This window comes from Bacillus rossius, chromosome 2 (genome assembly GCF_032445375.1).
Source record: "Bacillus rossius redtenbacheri isolate Brsri chromosome 2, Brsri_v3, whole genome shotgun sequence".
Classification (NCBI taxonomy): domain Eukaryota; kingdom Metazoa; phylum Arthropoda; class Insecta; order Phasmatodea; family Bacillidae; genus Bacillus; species Bacillus rossius.
In genome coordinates this window covers 116,122,677-116,136,740 of record NC_086331.1, presented here as the reverse complement: position 1 = coordinate 116,136,740, position 14,064 = coordinate 116,122,677, and the positions used below count along the sequence as shown (strand labels likewise).

The 14,064-nt window shown below is 35.0% G+C and overlaps 1 protein-coding gene across 4 annotated transcripts in view; it reads right to left on the bottom strand.

Moving 5' to 3' along the window:
- Positions 1-1,233: 1,233 nt before the first annotated feature.
- Positions 1,234-14,064, bottom strand: part of LOC134529659 (uncharacterized) — a 182,124-nt gene continuing 169,293 nt past the window's right edge. For all 4 annotated transcript variants that reach the window (XM_063363977.1, XM_063363976.1, XM_063363978.1 and 1 more), the window contains 5 exons: positions 9,779-9,908; positions 7,824-7,986; positions 6,321-6,465; positions 5,293-5,491; positions 1,234-1,457 (listed from right to left, as the gene is read on the bottom strand). In XM_063363977.1, coding sequence (XP_063220047.1) covers positions 1,293-1,457; positions 5,293-5,491; positions 6,321-6,465; positions 7,824-7,986; positions 9,779-9,908 — 802 coding nt within the window. In that variant the 3' untranslated portion in view covers positions 1,234-1,292. The remainder of the gene's footprint in view (positions 1,458-5,292; positions 5,492-6,320; positions 6,466-7,823; positions 7,987-9,778; positions 9,909-14,064) is intronic.

Here is a 14,064-nt window from a genome sequence, read left to right as displayed (position 1 = left end):
AACATCATCACTGTGTTTGTCAACAGTATGAAATTATGGCTAAGTTTGTCTCTTAGGAAATGACAATCATAATTAAAAACAAAACAAAAAACTTTGAGTTTAACTTGGCAGTAAAACTAAGTAATTTACTTAACCAGCATAATAAATTTACAAAACTTAATACACTATTGGCCTTCTTAACTCTAAAAAAAAATAAAAATTTACAAAAATATAAAAATATTGTTACATTAGAGCCAAATATGGATCACATAATTTTTCATTATGGTCAAAATTTTAAATATAAATTATACTGCAACCTCACCCATTGGACGATGATGGCTCATCATCTATTTGTCATCAACTTTGCTTAGCAAAGATGACAACAGCTACTTTATGTGAGACAGTAGTGGTTAGTTCGGATCATCACGACTTTCTGCACTAACCACAGTTATAACTTTGGAACACTTTGCAATAGCTTAAAAGTAGAAACTAACTTAAATTTTAAAAATCAACAAACAATACATTATCAAATCAGTGACTGAATTAATAATTAATAAATATATTTTTTTAAATTTATAATTTAGAGTTAAACTTTGGTATATTTTATTCCTCTGAATTGTAAGTGGCATTTAATATACTCAAGTAACTACATCTCATAGACCACAAAGTACAGTATAAAATTAATACCCTAGTTCTAACACTCGTATAATACACAAATAATGTAGCAAAAAAAAATTCATGTTCATATACTGTAGACTCTAGCACAAAACAATACAGTATAAAAATCACAGAGTTTACAGTCTTGGATTTAGAAATATGAGTGAAAAATCAAAAAGTATTTGCATTGCCTTCTGTTTATATACACAATCTATTATAATAAAACTGATTTCAAATTATGCATCAATGTTACTGTAATTAAAAAATGTTACGTTTCTGCAACGCTACAGAAATACATCAAAATTAGTGCTTTAGGTAATGTGTAATGGAATATTATTATTTTAATGAGGGTTTTCAGTAGGCTCTTAAAACTAATGCATATCTTCCCATAATTACATCTATAACTATAAAACCATTCAATAAAACAAATATTAAAAATATATTTAACTTTCACACGGATGCTTAAAATTTTTATAACATTTCATAAACTATATAAACTATTTGCACAAAATGCTCCAAAGTAATCAACATTTAGCACAGTGAACCAACCTATACTGTCTCATAGACTTTCATCTGCAGGGAGTAAAATTAAATCACAAAACTTAATACATTTATTTCCACAACAGTTTTATGAGCGAATGAACAGAAGACTCCTGTTATGACTCTTCTACAATTTCATTGTCCACCCTGCTGTTTCGTATACCAGTTTTTCCAGTCCATGGGTAAATGTCAGGACAAGGTTGACACGTCCTCATGTATCGAACTCCAGATTTGTGCCACAGATTGCACACTTTTGGATTGTTGCACTTCTTGGGCCTTTCCTGTATGAAAGCAGAGACATAAAAATTCAAACATGGCCTTACAGATTAACATTTTTTCTCTTAAAATTATGAATAAAACTAATTCACAAATATTTTAAATAGTAAATTTAAATTATTGCTCAAAAAATCAAATTGATAAAGCTAAAATTAAAGCCTTAATTTTCTAAAAAAAAGTAAACATGATTGAACTTAAATCCCAAAATTATAAATTTCCATTCTGTTATTCTAACAAATGATTTGTCTTAAATTCAACATATTTAGCTAATGTTCTTTACTTAAAGCACCCTAATTATATTTCTACATACAGTACAATAACTTAAAATATGAAACTTGCTACAACAATAACCCACGTGTATGCTTTATGAATTTAATTGTTTGTGTTAGCAGAACCTGGAGAATTTTCACTGTGAGCTGGATTGGGAAGTGAATCTAAACTGTTCAACTGGCAGAGCACTAACTGTAAAAGTATCATGGCCATGGTTAAAATTTGAAAGGTTGGGCTCATAATTTACACTTAAAAATTTTTAAAATGAAAATAAGGTGCTTTAAATAAATGTGTATGAAAGGTGATATTATAGCTGTTCAATGGGAATAAATAAGTTTTAATAATAATAGTGACCTAATATTGGATACATGTTATAACTGGATTTCCTTATGTTAATAAATGATACATGTACTGTAATAAGTTGTTATTTATTTCCTACTCCAAAACATACTGTCCTTTCAACCTTCACCACTACCAAACTTATTTCATCTACATCTTCAAGAAACAAAACAATTACCTTTACATAAACTATCCACTCAATACACCACCATCAATACAACTCTTAGGACTGTACATGTTCATTCCCAATCCAGTTTCACAGTTTTTCCAACTCAAGTTTCTTTTACATCTCTCTTTATCATCAAACAGTACAAATACCGTTACATTCACTACCCCGCAATGCAAATTTGAATACTATACATAAACATCATTATACCACTTAGGTTTCAGAGTTCTTCTATACCTTACTTTTAAGCCAATTAGATGACAGGCTGGTTGATTAGTTGTATCAGTTGCTGACTTATTATGCAGGACCCCTACTAACATTATAATCCCCTTGCTGTGCCCACATATTACACTCCTGCTCTTTAAAACCGAGAAACCCATCAAAGAGTGAGTCTTCACCTTCACTCACGTCATGTGTACTCACACTACTACACTGCTTGACAAAACTTAAGCCTGGCTCTTTTCCTTCAAGATGTTCCAACTCTGTTTTTTCAATGCCCACAAAATTCTTGGTTGGCATATTGTCTAGTAGAAATACACTTGCTGAACGTTCCAAGATTTCCCAATTAGGCATTTTGATTACATACGAGCATGGGCGATTTGCTGATCTCACAATAATGGCTCCACTAATTCATCCTTTAGAGGTCTGTACCCTGACTGGCCCTGACATCTGTGTGTTTTCATTTTTATTAGCAAATATGGCACAACTGGAACAAATGTTTTAAACCTGCGTCCCATCAGCAACTGAGCTGGCGAATACCCATTTAGCACTGGTGTATTGCAAAGTTCCTGGAGAACCCTATCCTCATCTTTTTTGTCTATAAGAGCTTTCGTCAGTATTTTTTTTAACAGTCTGGACACGTCATTTGGACGTACCATTCAGCTGGGGATACTGTGGAGTGGAGGTTTGATGAAAAAAGTATTGGGTAGTAAGACTAACATTATAGAACAATCCAGAAGGTTTCCAACGAAAGGAAGACAAGGGCACGACACTCTGTCGTCAGCAAGTTATTTTTCACACCTCAAATTATTGGGAAAATCCAGCACATGAGCGCACGTCTGCGCAGCAATGAACCAGAACTTTTGCTGGGTGCTGCCTCGCCAGCCAATCAGAGCGAGCCTTGAGGTGGTGAGATGTGTCTTCCTAGACTTTCAGAGAAAAATATTTTTCCAGTATTTCTTCTTATATGGTCATTTTTCTGGATCTGTGTTGTGATTGGTCAGTCGACACAGGGTTGTCTCCCTTTTGTTGTCACCTTTGTAAGGGCAGAAAACTTCGATCGTCACTATGTGCGGCCGCGTCGTCTTCAGCTTGCCGGCAACAATGAAGTAAAGTTACGAATAGCTAACTTCACGCTTGCTGGTTGGGGCCAGGCCGAAACATAAACTATTTTGTATTAATTTTTGCAGTTTTAAATTTAACCACAGGCGTTGGATTGGCCCAGGGTGACCGTTTTCGCCCTCCTGGCATATTTTCTAGGGGTTTATTAGTACCTTTGTTGCACAGTAAAACAAAGGGACTCAAATTTTTTTTTGGTTAATTGAGCAACGCGCTACAGTGAATATTTGATACGTCGTCTGGACCTGTTAATGTAAGTTATGATCTACTGTTTTTTTGTATTTGAGGAATAATAATAAAAGACTGCCTCGAACTATTGCGTTTTTACTGCAACTACGTAATAAACTTTTATTCTAAGGAAATAATTAATTTTCAATGTTGACAACTGAACAAACATAAAACACCAAACTTCAAAATCACTGTATATTAACATAAACTTTTCAAGTGATTAAAGTGTCTTGTTACTATTGTGGGTTGCTTGGCCGGGCCAACCTGGAATTTAACAATTTTATCTCTTGCACTGCCCCCACTTCATTTTGAAATATTTCTAAGTGTTTTTCTGTGATTTCTACTGTTCTACAAAGTTCAATTGCCTGTACTAATGTTAGGTTGTGCTTTTTTGGTAGTCACTGATGTAGCACATTGTCTACTATACCCCATACAATACAATCTTTAATAAGGTCATCTCGCATTGTACCAAACTTACAATGTTCCGATTTCTTCTTCAATTCTGCCACGTACAAGTCAAATGATTGGCCTCCCCCCTTGTTCTTTCATACATAATGTTACATAAAAAAAATAAGCATCAAATTTGCTCAGCACAGTTTTTAGGTTAGATATCGCTGTTCTTCAGGACCAAACTTAAAATTTTCGTAAATTACCTTAGAATTATGACTCATTATGTTTATCAACACTGGTATTTGTCAGGATGCCGACAAACCCTCCCTGGCAACTACTACAGGGTAGTACTTGAATTTCTTCTTCCACTGCAGCCAATTACTGGCAATATCATTATCGCGCAGAAGCTTTTTGAGGAGTGTAACAAATGAATCCATACTTAATTTGCAGACTATGCCATGTTATGTTAGTAAATTATTTATGAACTGCAATAGGTAGTTGTTGGTTGTTTGTTTCCTACTCCATTTTATACTGTTCTTTTCACCTTCACCACTACCAACCTTACACAATCTAATTTCTCTTTCATTACCCCAGCTTCCTGGGTGCCAAGTGGTGTGTTCTGTTTAAAAGGTTGTTGTGTTCTAGTTTCTTGCAAGACACTGCTGACAAGCAAACCCACAAATATTTCTCAGTTTTAGTTCTAAGGTGTCGGCATTGAGAAACATATTTACTCCATTGGGTGTGTTATGAATATTTAGGAAACATGCATTTTAAAATACTTTACAGGATGGTATATCTAGTAAATTTGTTCTGTTATGATTTCCCAACATCTTTAGGTGTCACCTAAAAGAATACTGACCACCCTTATCAATTTAATGTACACTTGAACATCTTTCACGAGCAGCTAACACACTGACCTTTATTTGCTCGTTCCTGCTAATAACTTGTGCCGAGCCTAATGATTGAGTCCACAAATCTCTTTTGTTGCAAAGCATTTGACTGTTATACTTCATGACTGTGTGTCTGCAGTTTGGCAGGGCAGGTTAGAGGAAGCCCACTCTACCTGTGTTTATAGGATGTTCTCAATTTAAATTTAATCAAACTTTTACCGGGTAGTTGCACTGGAACGGCTGGAAGTTGTTGATCCGAGACAGCGGTGTGGGATCTCGCACCCACTGTATAGCTTGCCAGTTGGTCACCAACCACACATCTTGCATTGCTACGATGGTGTCCATGAAGGCAATGAATCCTTCCTTGTGGTGAGGTTGGGTGAACCATGCCGCGTGGTAGAACAATCCAAATGGTGCCCTAGAAAATAATTATTAATAAGATGAAGTACATTGTTATTTTTTTTTCCATTCCTATTTATTCTGCTAATATCTAGTCAGTTGTTGGTAGGAAAATGTAAGCATGATTTTTCTCAGCTCTGTTTAAATGAACCAATGACACAGATCACGTTATAGATTTATTGCATTTGGAATGAAAGATCTATGGCCGTCATTCACAAAAAAAATAAATTAAGTTGACATTTTAGCATTCGCTGCCCATAGAAGGTAAGGCTGAACTCCATATAACTATAAATGGTTATCTATTGCAGTTATTTTATGAAAGTGTAACCAATAGGCACTTAAAAAAATAAGTTTCCTTCTTATTACAGTAGCATTAAAAGTGATAAGTAGAATCAAGCATTTATCTGTAAAATCATTAATTTTTCACATTGCGTGAGAACTTACGTTGAAAAAAATGGGTGGTATTAAGAAGGCAACATTGTATCAAAGAGTTTGGGGATTTAAATGGTTTTATAAGCTAATGGCATTTATTGTTGTTAAATGAAGAATACGAATGGTTAAAATTTGTTCATAAATAGAACTTGTACTCTTGTTAGTATTTTATAATGAAAGTTCTATTATGGCTATTTTTCCAGGATTTGTTGCAAAGCATAAGTTTAAGGAGATATGAATAACCTTTTCGCCTGACGTGAGCTGTTTTGTGAGGAGCTGAGGGGCAGTGCCTCTGTGCCCACCTGAGTTTAAAACCCAGAGCAGTCGGAGATAGGCGCATAAGCAACTGTACTATGCAAGGTGTGCGTGACTGCCCGTCAAATATAGGCATTGAAAACCCTTTTTTTTCAACATACCTGTTTGTAGTGTAGTGACGTTCAAAATTCTTGATCAGCATCTTGTAAACTCCATCTGCAGTCGGTGGATTGCTACAGGCATCTCCCATGGAACAACGCCCTCCATTTAGATCCTGCCACATCACCATGGGAACTTCCCAAACACCTGTAAAACCATAATATATATTTTGATGGTGGTGTTGGTATATAAAAACATTTATGCTAAAAATAGAAAAAATTAACCAGTTAGAGCTTAAAGGTTACACAGTTCTTTTGATCTCAGATTAAGTCACTTGTGAAATAAAGGGCTCGTTAAAAATAGGTGTCTTCATAGCTAGTTAAAATCAGCAGCAGCAACTAGTTGGAAACAACAAAACTCACAGTGTCAAAGTCAAGTTGTCCAATGTGTTGATTCTAAGAGTATAATTCATAATCAGGTACTTATTTGGCAAGCAAACATGACTTCGTTCACTAGTGCTTATTCTATAAGCTTACCTATATTCATGATGAATTCGTAATGTTGAAAAAAGTATGTAGTAGTACAATATTTATGCCTAGAAGGCATCCAACATAACTTAAGGATTGCATGAATGTGGTGGGGACTGATAGACTGTCTTATTTTACCGTTTGAAATCATTTGGGAAAAATAACTTGTTACTATATTAATTTTGAAAAGTCTGTGAGGTCGTAGGTGCATAGGCACACTCAACTCACCTCTATTCTCGTCATAGAGGATGCACTGCAACATGAATCGTAAGGATTTCAAGCTTTGAAACTGAAACATTACTTCTGCGATTGTAAATCTTAACAATATTTCAGTTATCATCGTGACATACCTCACTCAGGTCTGCCTTATGTGGGCTGCTTTGCATATATTATGGCACTGCCATGACTCTTTCTGTTCAAAACATTGTCATCACTTCACTCATATTCTTACGCAAATTTTTTCTTGTTAAACACTAGGAAATTACTAAGTGACTCTTAGAATGTTAATACATAATTTTCTTGTGTTCAAGGAAGAAAGTTAAATTTTTGATATTATACCTAACCACCTCCTGCATTTTTGACTTCAATTTTAAATTATGAATGTAGAAAGGAAGGATGTAAATTGGTTAAGTTTTTTGTGTTGTATACAATTTTAGAGGCAATGTTGAAGTAATTTTAAATATAACTTCATGAAGTCCTGCTATGAATTTTTAGCATGCTTTGTAGCCTTCCGTGCAATGTTAAATTCGGAAAGGCATATGCTTCACGACTATTATTATTTTGTGCCGAGCACATGAACCACCAAATGTCATTAACATAAGTTCTAATTATGAAACCATTTAAAATTTGTGACCACCAGTTAAAATCTTTCAGTTGAAAACAAGGCTTTAAAACAGAGTATTTAATTTTTTTTTTTTTTTTTTTTTTTTTTTTTTTTAGTTTTTCTATCAACTTTAATTTTGGCGAATACTGGTTGTAGTAAATTTAGATTTGCAAAGTGCTAAGACCAACGTGAACACTATCTGTTCACGCAAGTACCTGGGTAGGAGCGAGTGGGGCACGGGGGAATCATGCAGTCATGGAACAGCTTGTAGTCCAGAGTGTAGGGCCAGCTGGGTGGCTTGTTCTCGTACACTGGCATTGACGAGTCATATGTGAAGTTGGAGTCATACAGCATCTTGAACATCTTGTTGCCCCCAACCTGGATAATGATAATCATCATCATCATTAATTTACACTTGTCGTTTCAGGATCAGACACTTCAAAGCCGTTTCACATTTACTGTCAGTGTATCAGGCCTACCACAACTCAATATGTCTCAGGGTTCGTTATGAACAGTTGCCTGAACTCTATCCAACACATCTCGCTAGTATTACATTTGTGATAGCAATACTAAGTAATAAGGTTGATTTGACTGTTGTATCTCTTGCACACTCAATCTAATGACTGAGAAAAGTTAAGGGCATCCACCAAACACTTCTGGTATCAGAATTTAAAGAGGAGATCTTTCAATGTTATTAAGTAAAAAGAAAAAAAAGTGTTCTCGCAGCTTAAGCTAAGTTTTTCCCTGTTATTTATTTTTTGTAATTAGTAAATGTGAAGTCAAGAAGAGTCCAAAGCACTTTTTTCTGATAGTTTCACCTCTCATCAATTTAACTTTAATATATGATTTGCTTTTGAAATGCGGCAAGATATGTGCTAGGCACTGATGTGATGACCTCTTGTGCACTAACCCTTGAATAATCTACCACTTGACTTCACATCATTTAAAGAATTTCTGACAAGGAGACTATAAATGCCAAATTTGAGGATCATAGATTTTGATGAGCTTAATATACGTTGTGGTCATCTTCATGTTAGTATGGCTACAGTACAATTCAGCCTCCGGACTGGAGTAGCACCACAGTATGAGAGCTGCAGGATTTTAAGCCATGGGCAGTAATTCAGAGATATCCAAGCTAAAATGCAAGCATGTAACTTAAGTAAGTTACTATTTATGTAATGCTCCAGCCAGTGGAGAGAGGCTTGACTCAGCCAGAAAATTCCTTCTCTTAATGCCAAACTCTACACAAAGTTTCAAGTCTTAGTCTTGTGGACACATTTTTGCTGTTAACTAATAAAATAATAAACGATCATATCAAATAATGTAAAAATGATTGTGTTAAACATATCAGTCTTGCTTTGTTACTTGTATTAGCCATATAAATAATAACTTTTATAAAAGTTTTGAAAATTTTTAAAAAAGCCATGAATTTGATAATATTATTTATGTATAGTGTTTTCACAATGACATATTTTCATAATTTAATTCTTAGCTTGAAAATATTTGTGTGGTTTTTAGATTAATGTTATAAACAAGCAAAAACACTTTACCTACTTTAAACAATTCCAATTGCTAGTGAGATCATGTATTGTGTGAAAGCATCTGTTAACTGCGATTTAATTTAAAAAATCACTTTCAGGTGTTTATTCATTGTTTATCTCCAAAATATTCTCCATATAACAAACATACTGCAAGATTTTAATTTTACTGGTATTTGAGAAATTATAGACCATGAGGAAATATTTGGTAAAATGAAAGTGTTTGTTGCATTTAACAAAATGGAAACTACCAACAGTAAAGCAAGACCAAAAGAAGCCTATCAAATGTTTCATTTCTTGATACCCTGCTCACTATCCATTTTGATGATTTAACTCTTAGTATTTTTCAGTGTACAAACATAAGTGCATACAAACTAGAGACCTAAAATAATGTAAAGGTTTTGGACATGTTTTCATAGAAAGATTTCATCCACGCTGATCTTGTAAAACATGTAGGCAAAAAGGAACTCTACTGAGATTGAAGCCCAGTTTATATGGTCTACATTGCCAATGCTGTCTTCTGGTATTGCTTATTTGGTGGCAGGCTCTATAAGTGGATATAACTATAGTCAAGGCGAACACAGACAACTTGGTTGACCAGCACAGCATTAAGACGTCCCACAAGCACGCACCGCCAGGAAGGGCGCCCGCATTCCACGGATGTCCTCGAGTCGCACACCGCCGTAAGCCGACAAGATCTCTCGCTGGCCGGCAATCTCCTTCGTCCACTTCTTCTGGGAGAACTTCTCCCCGAAGCTGTGCCTGCATCGGCAAACAAGCACACTCAGCGTGTTTCCAAGAGCTCGGCACGACAAGGCTGCCTCAAGCCGAACTCGCCAAGAAAAGAAATTATTAAAATTTTGCAGGAACCAAACTTCTGTACCGAAAACCCTTCCAGATTAATGTCAGGTCCACAATTAGCTGGGTCACAGGTACCATTCAAATGTTTATGCAACCACGGAACTGTTATAAACTATGGTTTAGAATGTTCTATACACAAAACATTTTGCTGCTGGTACTGAAGTTTAATTCCTGCTTCCTCTCTTTTATGCACCTTTTACAGAACTATTCTGCTATACTTTTTTGCTCAATTATCCCAGTGAATTTCTGTATATTAGTTCAACCACCTCAGTAATATAACAATACCTACCCTGAACGTAAAATTTCAATTTTGAAGTTTTAACATAGTAAATTACATTTTTGCATAGAAAAATTTATTTGTTTTCCTCATAGTATATTTAACTGTTTCATACTCTTTCATGAAGAGTGAATTCTTTACTAGAGTTTTTAAAATATACTATAATGAAAACTAAGGGCAGTCAACACCGATAACATCACTTACCTTTTTCTATTATATATTTAATTGTGTTTCGTAGTATGAAAAATCTTACAGAAAATCATAATGACTCATTACTTTTTTAGTTAGCTTTCTTCAAATTATGCAGACACAATACTGAACTATCATAAATATTGCAAATTTCCAATATAATGAGATGTTATGAAATAAATAAGATGCATCCTTTACAATAAAGAGGGAATTAAAATACACATTTAATGCTCATATGCATTAGCCTGAATTCATTTGAAACATGTTTGTACAGATAATGTACGAAAATCTCAGAGAACGCCCGGCAGGTGATTCCTAGCGATAAAATAAGGTCAAAAGAAGTTAACAATTTTTTCTGTATAATGATTATGAAGAAAAGTATACACACTTAAAATACAATAAAAGAATATGTTTTTTAAAGAAATATCAGGAAATACCGTACTCTCATCCAAACTATGAGTCAACCGGCGACACACTTCGGATTTCATGTGATCTCTGATGAAAAAATGAATTGCTGGTTGAATCACAGAATTGACGTCGACCGGGGCTACGCCCTCCCTAAGCCCGATGTGCCTCACGCCGTCGCCACCCATCTCCTCCCATCACCACCCTCTGTTTCAAACCTCCCGCCCCGTGTGCAGGTGTGTGTGTGTGTGTGTGAGCCTTGGCCCTGCAAGAGGCAGTAGCTTCAGTGCCACGTCCCCGTAAAAGCTTAATTAAAATAATAAGTAATTGTAATGTAAACCTTTTATTTTAATTTTTTTTTTAAATTCCTATGTGTTTATGTTTTAAGTTTTTAGTTAGTAAGGACGGCGCAGCGCCCCAGGTGGGCAACCTCGGAACTACCTGTAACTACTTTTTTTAACTTTAACAAATAAATTAAAAATAATTTAAGTTTGGTAATGATAAATCATTGTGGTCATTTTTGCTTAGTGTTTAAGAGGGTTTGTCATGTTAATATGTTACCAGGTGGATACCTGGTAACATAACGGGAACTTAACGCTTCCCGGCGGCCATGATGCCATGGCCTCGTCAGTCAGCTTCCGTTCGCCGCCTGGGGTAGAAGGCCTGTGCGCGTTTCGTCGACTTCAACTTTAGTTTTCACTGATCTGGTAACATCCATCGCTCCGTAATTATTTTTTAAACTTTTTTTTTTTTCCTCGAGGTCTACCCCGGGAGGTTGGCTCTTTAACATAATTATTTAAATCCAGAGTTGGATATTTTATTTCGTCTTAATACGTAACAAACTTTCGAGGCCAGGCCACGAGGTGACCTGGTCAGCCTTTAAGCCGGGGTAATATTCCTGTTGGCATGTTATTTCAGTGTATCTGTTAATAACTCTCTTTTCACGTAGTTACTCATGTAACGTTTTATTTCCTTGTGCCGCTCGACATCAATAAAGAGCTTTCGCTAGACTTCTGTGAGTTTCACTGAGCAGCCGAGGCTTGTGGGACGCCTTAAGAGCCCACTAGTGCTACTGCACAAAGGGGGAGTCGAGCCTAGTCCCCACACGGGTCACGTCACGGCCTCGAGCCAGGAGTCTACGGCCGGGTCCACGTGCCCCTACATGTGGTGGCGCCCAAGCTACACAGTTTCAGTCTATCCGAAAACCCTCACCTAACGACAGAATAATTGTGTCCAGCGGATGCACTGCATGTGAGCTATGCCTCGGAGTATTACGTGTTTGGCAGTCAATGTCATGGTGATGCTTGATATTTGAAGTTGTATCTTCAGTATCTTTGAACAGTTCTTGTAAAAAGTGAGAGAAGTGTGCTGTTTGTTAATCCTTCACTGAAACCATTTAACAAACATTCATAATGATGTATGTTAATATTACCATCACATTAAATTTCTGCTTGCCTATTTACTACAGTGCCCGTTTGGAGCACAATTAACTTAGCATGTTTTACATAGTGCATGTTGCCTACTTTTAAGCAATTTAAATTTAGGATTTGACACTATGTATATATTTAGTGAAAACGTTTCAACTGGGAGGGTTTGCCAACATACTTTATGTTAGTTTCGATATACTGGTAACAGTAACCCACAAAAAATTAATTGCAGCTTAGTGTTATAAAATTACATATGATAAAACAATGGCAACACCCACATTTTTTGATGAAGCGAAATATCATTGGTAACAATGTTATCATAGGTGTAAGGTCTTCGTTATAAGGAACAATTCGTTACTAATTTTTGATATTTCTTTAAAAAAGGTATTCTCAAATTAGATTTTAAAGGATGCATAACTTACTTAATAAACATTTTACTGTAGAAGTAGTATAAATATATTTTTGCCTGTTTATGAAATTGTAAATTAACATGCATACATACATAATTATTAAAAGGGATATCATACATGATTATTAGAAGTGAGAGCATCTAATTTAGTAGCCTATGCTACACTTCTGACATAGCACTAAAATTCATAAAGTACTAAAACTGAGAGCTTTTTAAGAATGATAATTTACCTGTACAGTTATATTTGTGGTATCGGAACTAAAATTAAATTATATTCTTGGGGTCACAATTTGAACTACATACTAAAAATGATTGCACAAAAAATTATATCACTGTTTTTAAATCCCATTTTTTCCCCTGTGATTTTCAATGAGGAAAACCAATTTTTTTAATATATATATATAAAAAATATTGGTTTAGATAACTTACACTTTATTTAAACCATTTTTATATTTTTGAAACTATATGCCTAATTATTTTAATTTTATGATCATTTTAAGTGCAGCAAAAATTTTACAACACAACAAAGCTTTAAGAGTGCAAAACTTTGCAAGAAAGCTAGCAGCATTTATAATTATAGCAGTTAAGCAAGCTTATTTTTTAAATATACCTTACTATGGCAGAAACAAACTAAGCTAAGTGTCACATTGTCATTGCATAACATAGCTGAATAAGAAGCATGTAATTGTAAGTGCTTACATGCATAAGATTAAAAAACTTGAACCAGGGTTTATGCGACAGAAAAAGATTGAAGAGACATATGCATCATTTATTTCAAAAAACCTAAAAGAAAATATAGTAAAACAACTTTTAATTTTTTTCTATGTTTTAAGGTAACCTGATTTATTTGTTATTGTATTTAAAAATCCTTCACTCAATGTTTGGAAAGAAATATAAAAATTGCTGACACATGGGGACCAGAATCCATAAAACTCACGTGTTTTATAGAGGCTACCTAGTGAATGTAGGGACTGTTAGAATTAAGAATAAATGTTTCTCATCAAGTGATGAGAAAACTGGAGCCATGAACATCTAGTGGAGAGCTCTAATAAATACAGCAAATCAATATCTTTGTGTTGAACAGTACCGAGGCTCACTCACCCACAGTCTTGACCATAGTCATGCACTCGTGTACTAGCTTCGGTTATGAGGGAGGAAAATTCAATTAGGCGTGTCATCCCGAACGTGATCATCCATGTCACAGTGCATGGGTGGAGGCTTTACCATATTTGTTACATTTTTATTTATGATGTTTTGTTTAAGTCATCTTCTCATCTATAAATTTATTTGGCCAATGTTAATTTTTAGACTATATGTGTCCTTGTTTCAACTGGCTGTTCGGGACCTTGG